At 39.1% G+C, this 19,983-nt stretch overlaps 1 protein-coding gene across 1 annotated transcript in view; it reads right to left on the reverse strand.

Moving 5' to 3' along the window:
* Positions 1 to 19,983, reverse strand: part of znf608 (zinc finger protein 608) — a 90,487-nt gene that overhangs the window by 17,283 nt on the left and 53,221 nt on the right. Inside the window, exons 2-3 of the mRNA XM_034092080.1 lie at positions 12,737 to 13,007; positions 1,835 to 1,922 (exon numbers count right to left, since the gene is read on the reverse strand). Coding sequence (XP_033947971.1) covers positions 1,835 to 1,922; positions 12,737 to 13,007 — 359 coding nt within the window. The remainder of the gene's footprint in view (positions 1 to 1,834; positions 1,923 to 12,736; positions 13,008 to 19,983) is intronic.

Raw genomic sequence — 19,983 nt, forward strand, 5'->3', positions numbered from 1 at the left:
TTGTTCATATTATCACCGAAATTGAATTTGAAAAAAAAACGTAGAATCTAACAGATTATCTTTCAGGGCTCATGTGGACCACTTTACCACAGACGTCTAGGATACAAATCTATTTGAGTTTTTTGTGCAAAGCCTATTTCTCTTTAGATAACATAAAAAAAACGTGTACAATCCACAGTATTTGATATTGAAACATTTTGTATTCACATGCCGTCCTTTCTACTTTGAAGTCTTTTGATGCTGCCCCTCACATCTTAACACTGAAGATTCTTCTTCACACATTGTTATGTATATCAACATCAGCTGGGATGAGGAAAAGGTATTCCTGTACATTTATTGACTGAGTAAGACGCTATTTTTCAAGCTGGACCCTGAACCTTGCATATGTGCTATCCTTTAAGTGCATACATTATGACACTACATTGCAGGACTCAATGAATATATTCTAACCTTGGAAAGACTGTTTTAGGTGTTAATCATGTTATTAATGGAACAGACTGCAAAGTAGGTTGAGATTAGACTCTCTTGTTCCCCCTCTGTGATTTGAAAGCGATGATATCTCACATGTCTTATGATGTTTGTAATTGCTTTTTTACATCAGTGTGTCCCTGAATGTCACTGAAGCTGCGAGGGAGTCCGACTGAAATGTTATGGACTTATTTTGGCATTTCAAGGTTATTTGTTGCTTTCATGCCTCTATTTAATATGTGTTTGACCTATTCCAGACGACCACCTTCAATTAAACCTCTAAAGTTACACATGTTGAGCTCATTTATATATAATTTGTTTCAACAGACGTTCTTTATATTGATTTTGTTATATGTTGTGCTTTGCATCATTTGATCGCTCATTGTCTGCTGAATCAACGAAGAGGAAGCAATTTGTTCCATCAATTATGTAATAAAACAGCATCCAGTCTCCTCTTATAGACATCAGCGGTGACCAAATGAAAAAGGCAATTTATTCCCCCGTATCTGAGATTAAGCCGTAATTGCCATGACAACAATCATTTTCAGATAGTGAAGAGCAATAATTGAAAGATTTCAGCCATGCGAGGTGAGACTGTCATATTTTCAACTCAGCAATTACAAACAAACACTCAATTTGTAACACGTTTGTGATGGAGAGTATTTATATTATAGCTCATCATTAAACAGAAAAAAACACACATTTCAAAAGCATTAAAGAAATAATGCTTAAAAACACAAAATAAATGCTCTTTTCAGTTAATCAAATAGCATCAATAACAAAAACACGGCAATATGAATAACAATGAAATGTGAACAACTGTGATAAATCGAAAAACTGGGACATAAAGCAAGTTAATTTCAGAACGATTATAAAAGACATGTCCTTAAAATGTGTTTCCAATTAGAATCAGAATTGGTTACAGATATAGTTTATAGTCGCCTCATCATGCAGCTTGTTGTTGGTGTTGCCTTGTAACAATGTGACAAGCCAATCACAATCCAAAACAAAGTGCTGTTTGTGCTGTTATTTTTTAGTTCTTAAGAGTACAACTACAAACTCAACAAACTTGAACTCGAACATGAGTGCAATAGGCTGCCAAGGAAGCAGTGATTACCATATTTATACTTTTGCCAAAATCATGATCTTTGCCTAACCTGAACATTTTTTCTTAATTTTAGATAAAACACTGATAGAAACAAAACAATTAGCCCTAGGAGCATTTTTTGTATTTTGATGGAACGCTGGGAAAAGTGTTTGCCAGCGCGATGCCAACACTTTTCTGCCAGAAAACGACGCCATGTGGATACAGGCCCTAAAGAAACATAGAGGCGAAAAAAGACAGTAAAAGAAAGTGTAGTATCACCTTGGAGGAGCCCAGTCGTGTTTGGTGCAGTCCAACAGAGTTCCCACGTAGGTTCTCTTCCTCCACGTCACATTCACGACCAGCACACCTGTCAATCAAACGGGACAAAGACCGAAGTTAGGTAATGGATCTACTGGGAGCACAACAGCCTTCGGTATAGAGTGATGAGAGATTTTTTAGGACGATACGGAAGTCCTTTGACCAAAAAAGATCTGTGGCAAATTCATTGCTGATACTTACACATTGTGTTCAGAAGGATAACCTCAACATGTTAACACCAATAGTTTAAGCTTAAATGCAATCGCCAGAATTAAACAGCTAATGTAAGGCACAAGATACATAAGAGTCGCAGACTTCATTTCACAACCGCTAAGCTGTTTTATTACATGTACAGCACTTTGGCTCGACCAAAAATCGCTTTTAAATGTGCTTTATAAATAAAACTTGATTTGATGATGTTTAGTGGTCTCACTTAGCTACTTGTAAACAACCGCTGTTTATAAGGCACACATTAGCTACAGACATTCACCATTGGGGTGTTTACGGACGTTTTTCTGTTGCAGAACAAAGAGTAATAATCTCGTAAGCTTCTGTTAACCACACACCTTATTTCAGTCCTCTAAACGTATTAAAACAACATTAAAATCAAGACAGGTGAACCCAGAATTGCTTAAATATTGTGTCAGTTCCGGGCAAAAAGCATAACAGGGCCCCTTTAAAATAAGGGATCTCTTATCGATCGGAATACAAAAGCAAAAATGTGACTTTTACTGAATCAAACAGTGATACAGGCGTTCAAAGGTTGATTGGTTTGCAGAAACAAAAGACAACATATCAATCCCCGTCTGAATCTCTGAAAGGAAGTTTTTACCTTTTGTTCACCTTTTCAGACAATCTGAGGCAACCTTTCTTTGTTGCACGTATAATCTCCAAAGCTCTGCAGAAATACACTTTGTTCTCTCTCAAATTGATTGAGAAATCCATTGAAACACTGATAAAAGACAAATATTAACAGGGTGGAAATAAAAGGCGGGAAGGAGTGAGTTCACGGTTCGAAAAGGCTCAAGTTGTCCTCCAAACTGTTTGTCGCAGCCTCGGTGATATGACTCAAACTGATATCGGACAGCTCTCTCAGAGGAAATAAATACAGATGTCTGTTCCTGTCATGTTTTTGATTGAAAGGTAAATCGAGTCTTTGAGGTTTAAACTCTAACGTGAGGTTTTACATTTCACACATTTGAAATAAACGTCACTCTCTATCTCTCTTTTTCTTTCACACTCTCAGACTGACATTTGAAAACTATCAACCCCAGTGTTGTGATGCGCCAGCAGCAACGCAGAGCAAATCAAATCCTGGATGCATTACAGATTTAAAACTAGGTTTGACTGCCATACACAACTCGTCGTTCTTTAATTAGACCTGATGGCCGCCGCCATCACCTCACACTCTCCCAGTGTGGATCGCTCAGTTTAACAAATAGTGGACGGTGAACAACGTTAGCTTCGAGGCGAGTTAACTGGATGGTAAAACACTCTCTCGTTTCCCAGTTTTAGGACTGCTCCACTCTATTATGACGAAGCATGTTTTGCCCAAGTAACATGAATCCGTAAGATTATTATTTTGTGCAGGTGTTTAATAGATTGAGTTTTTTTTTTATCCTTGTTATTTAATTTGTTGCTGTCACCTAGACAGACAGACAGACGGACAGACAGACAGACAGACAGACAGACAGACGGAGTTAATAACCTTCCGATTAGCACTCGCAGACTCTGGTCTGGAAAGGGGGGGGTGTCTGAAGCTGAAGTGGTGGTCTCGTTTTTTTTTTTGTTCCTTTCTGTCTTTCCAATTAGTATTCTGCTTAATTAACATGCAACCGGCATCTTCCCCTCGTATCCCTCCACCGTCACGAGGAGTGGGCTCTCGAGTTATGCCTCCGCCCCCTGAACATTAGTCCCTATAGAGGCAGGGATGATGCCAAGGGATGAAAAACACAAGAACAAAGAAAAAACTAAAACACACCTCATGTCTCTCATTGTCTTTGTCACCCTCTCTTTGACTCTGACAGAGAAATGATCCTTCGTCATCCGTTTATTTCTGTCTCCATCTTTACATTCCTCACCATCCCTCCTCCCCCCTGGTGGTTTAAAAATATAGACAGAAACCTCGGTTGCCAATCTGTCCACCTCCTCTCTCACTATCTCTCTGTCTCCTCAGTATCCATCCCTCCATCCTGTCAGACTGAGGATCAATTTTCTCATATTTATCTCTCCTTTATCCTCTTCTGTCCCTCCATCTTCGTCCTTGTTCCTCAGACTCTCCTTGTATACTAAATAAGACGCTGCATATCAGTCTTTGGTAGTATATCACAGTATATCTCTTGATTTTCTAATGGCAATTTATAATTATAACACCAGATTTTTTTCTTATTTCACTGATGTTTGTTTACTCTCACAAAACTGAAAACACAACGCTTTTGATGTTTTCTGTTTGCATTTATCTCCTCCACAGAGAGTGTGTTTCAGTCCTGCTGTTTTGTTTGTCTGTTTGTCAGGAGGAATTCTCAAAGTGTGCTAATGCTCTTAAATCTGCCACTAGGATAAAACAGAATAGAAGTAGAATTCTAAAGTAACAAAGAAATTGATTTGCAGGTCATGACGGCAGCAGCCTATTACTTAATCCCTCAGCTAAATATACTTCTCTATACATATATTTAAAGGGACCTCATTTTCAGGTTCATATTAGTATTTAGTGCAGGGGTGGGGAACCTTTTTCCTCTCAAGGCCCATTTCAATGTTTTCAACATCCTCCGAGGGCCGTACACATTATTGATCTCTGCTTAAAAATACTAAAATCACAGCCCATTCATTTGGCCTTTCTTTCATGCTGTGCAAAGAAAAAGCAACCTCTTAATCCAGATATCTCACCATGACTCGCGTATGCATGCACGTGCACGGTTGTGGCTTGACCACCAAAACAGAAAGATATGGACATAAGATGTGTGCAAATGTATTTAGTTTCCTATCCATGTGGACATGATTTAAGTGGGGGGGGGGGGGACCTAACCTCCTCTAGGGGGGTTCGGGGGGCATGCTCCCCCGGGAAGATTTGTTTTAAATATTGAAGTTAAAAGCATCAATCTGGTGCACTTTGAGAGCAACATTAGGAGCTCTATGGATACATCTCTCAACACCCATATGAAACAGAACTGGAAGCAGATTTCTTTTTCTTTATGGATATTTTACAAATCACTCCCCTTTCAAACTGTATTCTTGTTTATTAATAAAAACTTTTTTTTACTGTCATAAAGTATTTTATACCTGTTTACTTTATTCTCTTATTTTTATAAGAGTTTTTTATAAGTTTATAACTATAATGATCATATAAAGATGTGCCTTTACTTCACTGGTTGTATAAAAAGCTTCTTATATTCGTTAGCATAGCTAGCTAACCAGATGCTAATAACAACAAAGTGATTGACTGTATGATCAGTGTGACAGATGAACAGATCGCCACTGGGCTCTCAACTAAAGACACAGCCACGCAAAAACTGCGGCATGTGTACGGCTCCTTATGGGTACTGCCATTTTTGGCGGAGCGACGTTCCGGTGCTCTCCGTCAGCTCTATATCCCTGTCAGACGAGACAGAAGAGGCTTCTCTCAATATTCAAATGTCCCCTCCTCGACTCCTCGGTCCTCCGGTAGTGACCCGGAAATGAATTGAAGGACATCTCATTTCTCTAAATGCACACCGAGGACCGAGGACCGAGGATCGAGGATCGAGGAGGCTCTCTGGAGGAGCTCTAACCGAGGAGACACTGATGGTTCCTCCACGGCTCCTCCACGGATGCATTTCCGGGAACGGTGGAGGCGTGACGCACGGCCGGACTTATCTCAGCCAATGACAGCTCTGCATGCATCCCTTGGATATTATATTAGTAACTGCTTTCATTGCAACGCAATGTTTACAGTGAGAACAGCTGTGAGGTCCGTGCAGAAAGCAGAACAGGGGGGATATATATCCAGTCTCTGATTGTGTTACGTTATTATGAGAGTGCTCTCATACTTTAAATTGTATATATTTATATAAATATAGCCTATTTGTGTGTGTGTGTGTGTGTGTGTGTCCGCATCAGTAGCCTCTTATTGTCTCATTATACCGCACTCTCAATGAATTCAAAGTAAATATGTGGGGGAACAATGTTCAGCTGATCTAACAGAGATTATAAAATACAGCGCTATGACAAAACACTCGCTTATAGTATCTTCTTGATTTTTTATATTCTATATTTCTATCACAGACCTTCTACTTTCCCCCTATGAAAGTATGTACTCTTAATATTTTTTTAATCAAATATAACACATAAAAACAATAATTCAATAACGTACTTTAACCACTAGGCGGTGCACACAAGGTACACACAGCCATAATAACTTTGTATTATTAGTGTAGGACACTTATGTATGTACAACATCTGAAGATGTGTAGTTTTATTCATGTTTTCACATAATTTTACAGCATATTGATATACTATTTCAGACTCAGTATGTACATTCTTATATTCAAAGAAAATCAGTAATATCTTTATAAACTACAAGTCAGCTGTGCACAGTTATAGTGTAAATATAACCTATCTACGAATTAGATCAAATGTAAAAGTCAGCCGAATTAGTGTTGATACTGCAAGGAGACGTATTGTGTGAAGAGAAATTAATTGTTGATATATTTATGATCCACGTCACGTATTCAGTTTCGGCGGCATTTCTTCCAGTTTGTCCAAAGGTCTTCTCATCAGGGCTCTATACATAAAGAACGACAGCAGATCTGTAATATGTAATACAGCCGAACCGTGTATTACAATGCCGTTATGTGATGACTTTCAAAGAGAAAAGCAAGAACACTCGGAATAAAGTATTATGTTCTTTTAAAAAAAAAGTTTTTGGGATTTCATATGGCATTAACACCATATCCCTACATGCATTGCGGCTAAAACATCCAATCAGCGAGCTTAAACCATAGCTGAGGATCTTGGGTAATCAGTTCAGTGGCTGTGTATCGCAATGAGGCTTGAAATGTCCCTTATGGGCCTACGTCTGTTTCCGGTTATTTTTATTTTGAAATTCAGTTCCTGACGGATGCCAAAAAAGCCCAAGATTATGGAATCAAACAAATAAATAAAAACAAGGATAATTGTGTGTTATTGGTGAGTAAATAAAAGTGTGTTATTTAGAAAAGAATAACAAATTAGAAGGAAAAAAAGTAGGGCTGTCAGTCGATTAAAATATTGTCCATAGTTAATCTCGATTAATCGCAAATTAATCGCACATTTTTTATCTGTTCTAAATGTACCTCAGAGGTATACTTTTCAAGTTTTTAATACTCTTATCAACATATGAGTGGACAAATATGCTTTATGCAAATGTTTGTTTATTATCACTTGAACATTACAAATATTTGCCTCAATTCAACCTGGAACCTCTCTCATACAATACAATAATACTGTGTGTGTGTGTGTGTGTGTGTGTGTGTGTGTGTGTGTGTGTGTGTGTGTGTGTGTGTGTGTGTGTGTGTGTGTGTGTGTGTGTGTGTGTGTGTGTGTGTGTGTGTGTGTGTGTGTGTGTGTGTGTGTGTGTGTGTTCTAGCATTACTATACTTGTGGGGACCTACATCTGTGTACATATTAACGTGTGGGGACTCGCCTCCCTTATGGGGACAAATTGGAGGTCCCCATAAGGGGGATCATTAATTTTAGGGTGAAGACTTGGTTAGGTTTAGGGTTAGGGTTAGGCATGTGTTGGTTATGGTTAAGGTTAGGATAAGTCTCCAGGAAATGCATGTAAGTCAATGTAATGTCCCCTGAAGTGATGTATACATGGTATGTGTGTGTGTGAGTGTGTGTGTGTGTGTGTGTGTGTGTGTGCGTGTGTGTGTGTGTGTGTGTGTGTGTGTGTGTGTGTGTGTGTGTGTGTGTGTGTGTGTGTGTGTGTGTGTGTGTGTGTGTGTGTGTGTGTGTGTGTGTGTGTGCGTGCGCGAAATGACGCTCCTCTGTTTTCATAACTGTCAAAGCATGAGACTGAAGTTCCCACTGTGGGTCAAAATAACGCGCTGTGACCCCGAGGTAACTGTCATTACTGAGTGAAGTCCAATAGTCTCCGGTGAGCGCAACTGTGGAAGTCTTTCTTAAATCCTCCTCTACTTTCGCTGTTTGGACTTCATACAAGTTGTGTATTTTCGACACAGTGGTGGCTCTGGAAGGCAATTCATAAGTGCAGTCGTTGGATGCGACCCGAATTATATCACGCAGCCCCTCGTCCTCCACAATGTTAATTGGCCTGCAAGCTGTCGCCACCCATTTAGCGATCTTTGTTGAAAGTTTGCTGCTCGTAGACGTGTCCAGGCGTCTCCCCCGCACACTTTCAAGTGTGGTCTGCTGCAAGCGGGCGGCAGGAGCGGGGCTGTCTGCATCAGCGGGGCTGTCGGCATCAGCAGTGTGCTTGGATTGTATAGATGCTATTTTAAACTCGATGCGCTCTGAAACTACAGGGCGGCCGAGGACAAAAAATGCATACCTACCTACCTACCTACCTACCTACCTACCTACCTACCTACCTACCTACCTACCTACCTACCTACCTACCTACCTACCTACCTACCTACCTACCTACCTACCTACCTACCTACCTACCTACCTACCCACCTACCCACCTACCCACCTACCCACCTACCCACCTACCCACCTATCCATCCATTGAGGGTGAGGTCTTTTAATGTCTTATTTTGTGACCAACAGTGTAAAACCCAGAGATACGTAGTTTTCTTTGTTATAAAACAGAAAGCCTGTAAATCCTCAGGTTGGAGGGAGAATATTTAGCGCGCGTTTTGGTTGATCCACTTATTGCTTAGCAGTTCATTATTTCAATTGATTTGTTCTGTTGTATGCAGCCTTGGAGGATGTTTGTGCTCTGGTTGCTTGAAGCTTCAATTCATTCATTTATAAGCATCTGTATTTCTTGTTTTTGTATTTTATAGTTGTCAAGGTCTGCAGGAGACATTTCATTTTATTTTATTTCAGTGTTTACACTTTACGGATTGAAGTCGTATCCACCGTCTGTTTTTTAAAGGGACCCGGAGAGACGGAGTCTGCAGCAGAGATGTATTATTCACTGTCTATCCTTCCTTTTCACCTCTCTCCATCATTCTGGTCTGTTTACGAGCATATTCCCCTATGCTATGTTTGTTTGTATTGCTTCTCCTTTTTTTGCCTGGCCGGATGGAGTAGCTCATGGTAATTATACTAGGCTGGGATACAAACGCCTCCCCGCCAAACTCAACGCTCCACTTCAGAGGCCCTGCGGCTGGCAGTGCGAGATGAGCAGAGAGATGGGATTATTCATTAGCAGCCTGCAGTCAGGTATTACACCTCCGCAGATAGGCCGCCGTGCTGAGCGCCGTCCTCGTTAACGGCCTATCAAAGTGCAATTGCGTCAAAAGTGGCGGGTGAATCATCAGGCCGTCTTATCCCCCGCCCGGTACTCCCATGGTACCATTTTGTAGTGTCGGATGAGTTTTTGGCTCTTCTTGTGATGGACTTTTGGAAAGCTCAACGCCAAAATATGTCCTCATGAGGAAGTCGACACATGTTTAAAAATACATCGTTCACACTTTTGGTAATTTTGGAAAGTGTCTTGAAGGAAAAAGATAATAACTATCCATCTGTAATTGTGGCATATGTTTTTCAAACCCACACTCTTTCTAACACCCAATTTCATTTGGCAGAAACTGGTGAATTCATCTTTTTAGGGGGTAAACTTTGTTAAGATATCCAGCTTTTTGGATCCAAATTCCTCGAACAAAGTGGTGAAGAATAGAAGAAGTAGTGCTGTGTGGTTGAGGCAAACCGTTTTTCAATGAAAAATACAGCATAGCAGCATTTTGGGATCTGATAGGTATGTCAGTTTACATAAGCATAAAACAAACATGGCACAGTTCTTCGTAGACAAAAGAAGGTATCAATAGCCTAATATACGGAATGTATGGTAAGGTGATTTGAGTGGAACTACACTTTTTTTTTAAACTGAAGCAACCTGTTTTAAACTCTCCTCACTGATTATAAAAAGATTATTTTTAAACCCAACTTTTGAGAAAACGTAAATTAATGTTTCTTTCCATCAACTACTGTTAGGCAATTTCGAGGAGTTGTTCGAGGTGAGCAGTATTTGGCGCCATTTGTTCAGCTGGATTTTTTTTTTAGAAGAATAAAGCATAATGGACATACAGCAATTGAAGGAGCGCCAGTTGGCCCGCTTTACATCTTCTTATATCTTCTTATTCTTTATATATCAGCTAAATATGATTCCATTGCACCTCTCCCTCAGCAAAGCGTTACACTTTTTTACAAAATGTAAAGATGTATGGCTTTTCCACTCACTTTTTGTGTATTCCAATGCACACACAAAGACAGGAATGGTAACGGACCTACTGACTGAAAGGACAAAAAGCATCACTCGACTAAACCTGATTCAAATCCATCTGGAACAAAATCTCCAACGATAACTCTTCTGACATACCATTTCTAAATCTTCACCAGAAACTTGGAAACTCTTGTACCGTTGAAAGCATTTAACTTTAGACTGAATGTCCATCCATTTGACTGAACCTGCTTTGCTCCTTACCTTTCCTGTAATTCAATACATGTGGACTTGGGAAACAGGACAGCATTGCACCCTGATGCTTTGACGTATTTCAGGGTTTTTTCAAACACTCATTGCGAGCGTGATGTAAGTTAGTGCTGGGCGGTATACCGTTTGATACCGAAAACCGTGAACTTTATACCGTGTATGATATGAATTCTTCATATACCGCAATACCGTAGAAAAAGTGGCGGAGGGCGCTGGGGGCATGCCGGGGTACAGTGCAAGCGTAGTAGCAGTATCATAACATGTAAAGCTGAATGTAAAGATGGACACTGAAGAAAATTAGACTGGAGATGGAAATAGATTTGACACACAAGAAGAACTTGTGCCGAGGACGGGGGCTGTGTCCATCGTTTGGACGTTTATTGGATTTAAAAAATCTGACGTGGACCAAACAAACATTTATTGCAAATGTTGTTGAACTAAAATGATTTACATTGTTGCTGTTGTTTCATGCATTCTGATTCCATCACCACATAAGACTCATGGCCAAACCGTTTTAAATGTTAATACATTTCTAATCACTGAAAAATAAATAAATACCATGATGTACCCTGATACCGTTATAATTTACCATGATATGAGCCCTGTAAGTTGTATACCACCTCTTCCATTCATTCTGACAGACATGTCATTATGTTTACTACAAGAGGACGATCAATCAAGCAACTGGTGCAAGCTGCAAAGATCAGAGCAGAATCATCAAATGTAAATCAAACCCAACCAGGACCAGGAGGATTGTCTCATCTGACGCCAGAAACCATTTGAATAGATGCTAGTCATCATTATCCCCATAAACACCAACGTGTGACAACCACTTGACCGATTGTCCATATGTATGTCACATTCTGACCACCGAACCAACTCCATCCTATGATTAAGACTTTGCAGCTACATCAATGAAGAACTGAGTTGTGCTGTTATTCTTCTGGGAAGATGGTTCCGTTTGGGAAATACAAAGCAGTTCTTTGAACACGAAAATAGATCCTAACGAGGTAGAAGTGTTGACTGAGTCCAGACAGACTGTTTCTCTGGAGCTGTCACAATTTTGGATGCAGTCCTTGTACAGCCTTAAAAATGAAGTCCCCAATTACAGTCTTCCTTGCATAATATATCCGGCAAACAACACATCACTTTTTAATAAGGTGGACTAAAACTAAATGCTAAAATGATGCAATAAAAAAACTTATGCAACCATTTAAAGCACTTTATCGCAAAAGCAAGCATTCACACACTGGTGGCCGTACCGTACCAGTTGCCACACAATAATGAAGCCAATAAAGATTGACATGCACTCACATTGGGACTTATCTGGGGTTCAGTATCCGGTCCAAGGACACTTTGATATGTAGCATGCAGGGGCCAGCCGCCCCACAATAGTGCAGTGAAAGGTAAATCTGAGCTTTTTGTTTAGGCTGCAGTCAACATGTTGATGAATCCTTGGAAAGATACTTAACCCCGAGTTGCTCCCGATGGCCAATGCTGTGTGAATGTGTGTGAATGTTAGATTTAATGGGGTGTGAATCGATTGAATGATGAATTATAAATGTATAGCGCTTTATCCAGTCTTTATACAGTAGACTCGATAAAGCGCTATATAAATACAGTTCATTTACCATTTCACACATTGAGGTAAATAAAAGTCAAACTCATTTCCACCATCTTGACTTACACTAAGCCTCAAGAAATGTATTTCTCTAACTCATATTTGACACATTAACCTATCCAAGCCATCACCAGCACAGACTAGAATCATTCAAACATTCATGTTTACTTACTCTCTTTTTTAAGACCTTTGATTTTTTTTATCTTCTTATCTCAAAGGTGAAATGTCTGGAATTATATCAGCATGCCAAATACATAGGGTTACAAAAATGTTGCTTTCTGGGAAAGTGTTCACAGCTATAAAAAGTGTATGAAAGCAAGCAAAATCTGGAAATATCCTTTTCCTCCTTGACCCCTTACAAAAATAAAGTTCAAAATTGATCAGTTTAGTTAAAAAATATATTTGTCTACCTTGTGGAATTTATTTATATTTTAGAGTCTATTATATTAATCTCAGAAGTGGATATGTCATAGTTTCTGATAACACTAAATAATATACCGTTTTATTTTTATGTTGGTGAAGCAGCCCTTTTTCATGTTACTATAGTATAGTGTCACTAGAGAATAGAGATACATCCCAATTATTTTTCAGAAATACTCCTTACCCTCATCCGTCTCGTGCCAGACGATGCCCTCCAGGTTGACACTGGTCCCGGGCAGGCAGGGCCCCAGACAGTCTGAGTCTCCCTCCACTGCTCCTGAGACGCCTCCATCATGCGTGTTGGTGCCTATAGACCTCGTCCTCACCGCCAGCTGCTTGGGGTTAGAGATGGGCAGGGCCGGAAGGGAGAAGGAAGGGGTTGAGGGTAGAGAGGATCCAGGGGCCACGGGGTGGCCTGGAGCAGGGGGAGCTGGAACCATAAACATGGGGTCCACCTGGATGGAAAAAGAGTTTGGTTCAGTTAAACTTTATTTTTGTATAAATTCAATAATAACAATGATGATAAGATATTATCCACAAAGGCAAGATAATAACAACTAAGATAAGATAGTCACAATGAAGAATAAATAGTAATAATTATAATAATACCTAGGGCTCCCCCAATTAGTCGACTAAATGCTAGTCGGCGAAAAAAGTCTTTGTCGACACATTTTTCATTAGCCTATTAGTCGCTTTGACTCGTCAGCTGGAAAACCCCTCAGACTTCATTCAGAGCTGCGCCTGGTGGTCATTTTGATTATTTTATTGGGCAGGAAATCCAAACTGTTGATCTTTTTTAGCGTGTAAAGGACGAGCCCCACAAGGTGACATGCAAACTCCACATGCAACAAGTCGCCTCCATATCCACGCCATCGGATCGCAGCTTCCCGAAGGCCGGCATCAGAACAAAACACAGAGCCTAATTATCCCCGACAACATGTGTTCCTTTCTCATCTGCGTAAAAGGTACAGCTCTTAGCGCTGGTGCTGCACTTCTCAGGGGCTGCTGAGTTAAACGTCCTGATGCCTCCTGATACCGCAGTGAGCTTTTCCTTCAATAAAACATCTGTGGGCAGCAGATACTTTGAGAGTCACTGACTTGAATTCATAGATCAAGGCAGACTGGTTTTCAGAAACATTTTTTTTTTAAGAACGTTTCTTGTTACCGCGAGAAACTAACCCGTTGTCCCGACTCTTTTTCATGACCCTTCAGGGGCTCCGTATAGTAGCCTAGCTTTGTATCAACATATATAGTCCTATAATATAGAGTCATTCTGACCTCAGAAAAGGATCAATGGTATTATCAGTAGTGACGGTATTTTTGCCGACGCGCTTATTTGACGTTGTTTCCGTTTCCTGTGTAGTAGTTATAGGGTTGCTATATTCAGATGAGAATTATAAAAACTAGAACTAAATGCTCCGTGTGTATCCTCTCTGCTTGTTCCGACACACATTAAGAATCTTAGAACGTTAAAAATAAAATAACAATAAAGACGAGACAAGAAAAATAGAGATTAGAAAATAAGCTATGCTTCATTACTCTAATGAAATCCATGGCTGTGCAAAACAGGTTGAGGAGAAAATACTGCAGTCATTTTAATATAACTTGTGTGAATCCAACAAACATCTGATCATTCTAATGCTGGATCCCACTATATAATTGAAGGACATATTAGAAGAGGAGCCATTTTCTCCAAATGTCATACCATTCATTATTCTATCCACAGTCTGCAGTTACCATCTTCCTTATATTGAGTGTCAGCTAATCATCTTTAAACTCTACAGAGATTGAGAACATCTTATTTTCCCACACCCTCTATTTTAATTCATCTCCATCTCTGTATAATGACTGGTGGAGCCTGTAAGAGGCGAAGATTCACCCTCATCGGGAGGAATGTTTCCTATCAATAAATGCATACAGAAGCTGCGCAGTATAATTAGCTGCCACTTCCTCACAGACAGCCATGGCGGAAATCAGCAACAGTATAATAAGGCAACACTACTGGAGCTCATCCAGTGCATAACACAATAATGAATGACACAAGGAATAAGATGTGTGTGCATTGGCATCGGCATTTCTGAAATTAGGATTAGCAATATGCAATATGCATTTTATTTTAATATTTTTGTCCGTTGGGTCAGTTAATCAATGAAGTCATTGCAACGGTATGGGCAGGAGCCTACTTCCAAAAACTTCAAGTATTTTTTATACGCAGTCACAAGGATTCCCAGTGTTTACTTTCCATTGGACTAAGAATCAAGATAATTCTTGTTACATTGTCAGTGTTCAGAAGTTAATCGTTACTCATCACATATAGCAATTGCAGAAATCATGGAGTTACCGTATACAAATTAGGGCACTCAACATTAATGCGGTACTGCTCACGATTAATCTAGAAACCTTTATGTGAAGGCAAAATGAATTACTCTACCAAGTGTGGCCCTAAATCGCTCCTGTTATGCCAGTGCAGATGTTTTCCATGAATCACATTGCAGTAAAAAGGCAAAGAAAGCAGAGGACGTGTATTGCATTGACTAGAGACTGTTAGCAACTATCCCGGGTTTAACGGCACAACTGCAACCGTTTGCCATAGGTGTGGTGATGACTGAGGACAGGCATTCTGCCAAACCGTACGGTAGCAGGTTTGTTGAGTGTGAGATAGCGGACAAAGTCAACACTGTAGGAACAGATAGTGCAGAAGGAAAGCAGAAGATAATATGTCCTATAAAGCGCACATTGTACAGAGAGGAATCACAACGGCTCGCCGTGACAGTGGAACCTTTTTGCTTTTAAGCATATGACTTTACATAAAAGCAATTTTATAAAAGGTCTTTACAAAGCCGAGCGACACTGGTGGAAAAATTGATGATGACGTTTCAACTTTGTAATGGCCAAAAGGGTTTCATGTGAGGATATGTAGCGGCCTATAGCCGAAACATGGGTAGTACCGCGTTGGCGGTCACTTCAGAGGTTTCTTTAACTGAAACTGTACACAGATAAACATGGCAGGAATCAAAGACATTTTTAAAAAGTCTTCCCAAGCAATACTTTTATTTAAATACTTTATGTACATTAAGATGTTTATTCTTTTGTACTTTTCTTAAGTGAAATCCTGAATGCAGAACTTGTCACGATTTCTTTTCACAGTGGTCTTTCAGAGCAGTATTTCATTCTTTACTGAGGTAAAGGATCTGAGTACTTCTAACACAATTGGAGAGTTGTTATGGCCAGTTTGTTTCAAACTGTTTATGCATCCATTATATATGGAGCAAAATGAATGTGTTGACAAATTGACAATTCAGTTTTATTTGTATGACTTACTTAAAAGGAGGCAAGGTTGGATAGCGTTACATCAGATCCAAAATAAAGTTTGTGAAGTCATCAAAGTGATGGTACAAAAACATACTGCAGCTAAGGGACTTGTAAAGTAAGAATGTAGCAAGTGTATGCCGAGATACTAAATATGTGACATCCCAGTACCCTAAGTACCATAAGTGCCCATTGAGATCAAGACTAATTGTGACATGTCTTCACGGAAGCAATAGAGAACTATATTTGGGACATAGTTAACCTACTATTGAGGTGTTCAGGGGACACACTCTATGTTGTTCCCATAATGCTACATTGTGATCATTCATTTGGGTTAAATTATGCAAACATAAAGCTATAGCTAATTCCAGCAGTTAGGTGAGCCTAGGTTCCAAAGAGTCTTCTTATGGTGCATTCAAGCTCTATTCAGTACAAATTACTTTTGGGCAAATTTGTATAATATATAAATATATTTTCCTCAATAGTATTGTTATAACATTTCCTTTTCTGCAAGAAACTTGAATAAATAAAGTTGTTGGAAGATGTTTTCACAGATACAGAGGGAATGATTACCTTTCTCAGCAAAATCAGTATGCAAATTGTGATAAAGGAGTGTATGTTGAAGTATATGTGATATATTATTTTGTTTTAGTTTATTAACTATGGTACCGAATTGGTATTGAGAATGTTGTAATCCCAATGGTATTGTTATTGAGTACTAAAAGTCTAGTAGTGTGACATCCCTACTGTGTAGTGTAATACTTCTCCTCTGCTCCGAGTCATCAGTGGTTCATAAAACCAAGAACACTGTTTTTCAGTTTTCAAAGTGTTTGAGTGATCTTAACAAGTGGCATCTCCATGGTAACACGTAATGAAATACTAAATCATTGGTGCCTTTAAGAGCCTCACTCATATCTCCTCCAGGTATTATGGTCCCAATTACAACAGCTCTGGGAAATATTCTGCTGAGAGAGCAGCAGCAATCAGCGATGAAGGATCTTTCTCGTCATTATGACTCGATAAAGATTTCAGATTTTACAGATATATCTCTGCACAATATTCTTGAGTGATATTACAGTTGAAAAGAAAAGCCAGGCCAAGTCTGTATATAAAGAAAAGACCGTTGTCAAGCCCAACAGTGTTATCCTGTGGTGGTAGGGTTTCCTAGAAAAGAGATGTGCTTCTATTGTATTATTGTTAAACCAATGACAAAAAGGTTGCTCTCAGATCTTTCGTGCATCATGGGAGACAAAGACAAATCAATCAGCAGTGCTCTGTGCTTTCTTTAACATCCCTCTGATTTGACTGCACTTAAACTGCAGTGGTAACGTCCAAGGTTACAGTGCATCAGCACATCATTTAAATAAAAGACTCAAATCAGGACAATAAATGTTGATGCTTGTAACAATGTTAGTGTGTTTGCATGGTTAAATATATAGAGGGAGGTCACTAATACGTCAGGGTTCAGGGATTAGTTCATGCCCCCAGATAGTTTACCAGATGTTGAAGCAAATCTTTTGTAGTGACCAAAATGGGGCCCAAAAATACTTTATCCCATTGACTTACAATATATCAGCATATATATATATAACAGCCCATATTTAAATCATTATAGCATTAAAGTTGTAAAATGCACAAAAAGCTGAATGCAGAGTTAATTATCCCTTTCCATTCATCTGACCTTGCCAACACTGGACGTCTAAGGAAAACGCCAGTGTGCATGCTTTCTGAGCCCCGTAAATGTGGACAATTGCTGGATGATGTCTTTGTACAAACAGTTTTTGTGCTCCAGGTATTATCAGGACAACATTTTCAGCTGCACCACATCTATGATAAATCCCTGATAAACAAAGCACATTTATCATGCAAAAAAGAGATAAAACAAAAGACAGATGATCCTCTGTGCTTCATGAAACTGTCTGCTACTCCCACGCAGCTGCTTACAAAGACCACCCAGGACCTCTTCTGACAAATCACAAAGCAAATTAACTATAAAAGCAAAATGCAACATCCCCAGTGCTTGCTGTTCTGCCATTAACGCATTTCCTCCCTCATATCCACGCTCCCATCACAATCCACACAGCAGCTACAGTATAGTCGCGGAGCTCTCTTGTGTGTTAAACGCTTCAAACAAATAATCTTTCCTCACACTGTTTCTAAATTAAAAAATCCTTCAATACAAAGGAAAGTAAAAAAATAAACTGAATTGCCGGCAGCTCTAGCATAAAGTCACAGGCGTGTGAATGCTGTGGGAGATGTGTGACCATTTTAACTTGCTGATGTTTAAAAAGCTTGAAGGAAACATGTCACAGTTTAAAACGAATTACTGCTTAACCTCATTCTTGCAGCAACTTAGATGAGAGGATCAAAACCATTCTCATGTTTGTACAGAAAATATAACGATAGAGCTCGCACATTGTTATCTGAGCTTGGCATAAAGCTTGGAAACTGGGGAAAATGCTAGCTGGCTCTCTCCAATGTCATTTAAACTACATATCGTGTCTGTTAGCTAAACAAAAGACAAAGCGTAATAATGTCAATTCACCGTCCAAACTGTCACGTTAGTGCTAATTTCATATTCACCATCAAATATGCTCTCTTATTGCTTAAGCTAACACTTGCTAACTCAGGCTAATAGACCAGTGAATTATTCCCTTAAGGAATTAGCTACTACATCTTCAAATATTTGTTATAACCCAAGTCAACATAGTCAGTTGAATCCAGATTGCAGTACACCATGAAACCCTGATACAGCATCTCTATATCAGTTTATTCGAAAGACAAGCGTTTCTATTTTTTGACAATATTAAACATCACACCTTTAGGCAGTGTAAGAAACATTTTTTAGAGAGTACTTGGACAAGTGAGTTTGGCAATTTACTTGTCCGAATAAATTTGTCGGACAAATTAGGGCCACTGGAGTCTTCTTCTTTGGCATCGTATTTTACATTTTCCCACGGTTTTACGACACCGCTAAACAGCAACAAGTCCATTGTTAAATGAACTCCTACAGAGTTGATTTAAAAAAAAAAATCGGAGTTTATATAGCTCCACACTCTGTAGAGTTAAATTAACACTTTAACACTATGCCAGTGTTACTTCTTTAACTCTCAAAACAGAGTTAAAGTATGGATTAAACAAATAACACTGCTCTGAGTAAAACATATTTTTTTAACTATTTCTCCAGTGTCAGTTTTAACTCTGAGAAAGTGTTAAAATGATTTTAATTGTATATTGTATTGTAATGTAAAAAAACACAAGGATGAGATACAATAAAGAATTGATTTCAACAATATTTATTTTTGCCTTTTTTCATCAAGAGTCATTCAATCTGTTGCATTAAAACATTCAATTCAATTCAATTCAAAACCTTTATTTATCCAGGTAAAATCCCATTGAGATCAATGATCTCTTTTTCAAGGGAGACCTGCAGCAGTAGGTTCCACAAGACATAAAAACATGAACAACAGAACAACAAAATGACATCATACAGCAAAATGTACAGGGATTACAATTTACATATTTAACCACATGTACAGGTACCAACAGCATCTGATTTTGTAGCATCCAACCGAGCTTTAAAAACATGTAGTGGTACTAGCTTGGTAATTTTCCATTCGTTTTGCAGACTGTTCCATGTTAGTGGAGCTGCACATCTAAAAGCTTTCTTCCCTAAGACAGTCCTAGCACTTGGCACATTTAATAAAACCACAGCATGCGATCTCAGGCAATAAGTACTTTCAATTCGCAGAGAGATCAGGGAGCAGATGTAAGATGGTAGTTTATCCAACATGGCTTTGTAAATGAAAAAGTACCAGTGACTGAGCCTCCGTACAGTAAGTGATGGCAAAACCGCCTTGGTATACAGGGTACAGTGATGCCATTGTAGATGAAGGTAAAATATATTGACTTTCATTGGAAACATCGTAAGAGCTTTGTATGTCAAACGGCTTGTGACATTTCAGCTCAGACAATTTTAGTATAAACCTGTCCTCTGCAGCTCGCAACACTCTAAATGCATGAAGATGTTCCTCAAATTTCTCTGTGAAAAGCTTGATAGTCAACAACAAATATTTCATTCTCAACTAAAAGAATATCACTAATTTGACAAAAGACTGACAT

Source organism: Pseudochaenichthys georgianus, chromosome 9 (genome assembly GCF_902827115.2).
Source record: "Pseudochaenichthys georgianus chromosome 9, fPseGeo1.2, whole genome shotgun sequence".
Lineage (NCBI taxonomy): Eukaryota > Metazoa > Chordata > Actinopteri > Perciformes > Channichthyidae > Pseudochaenichthys > Pseudochaenichthys georgianus.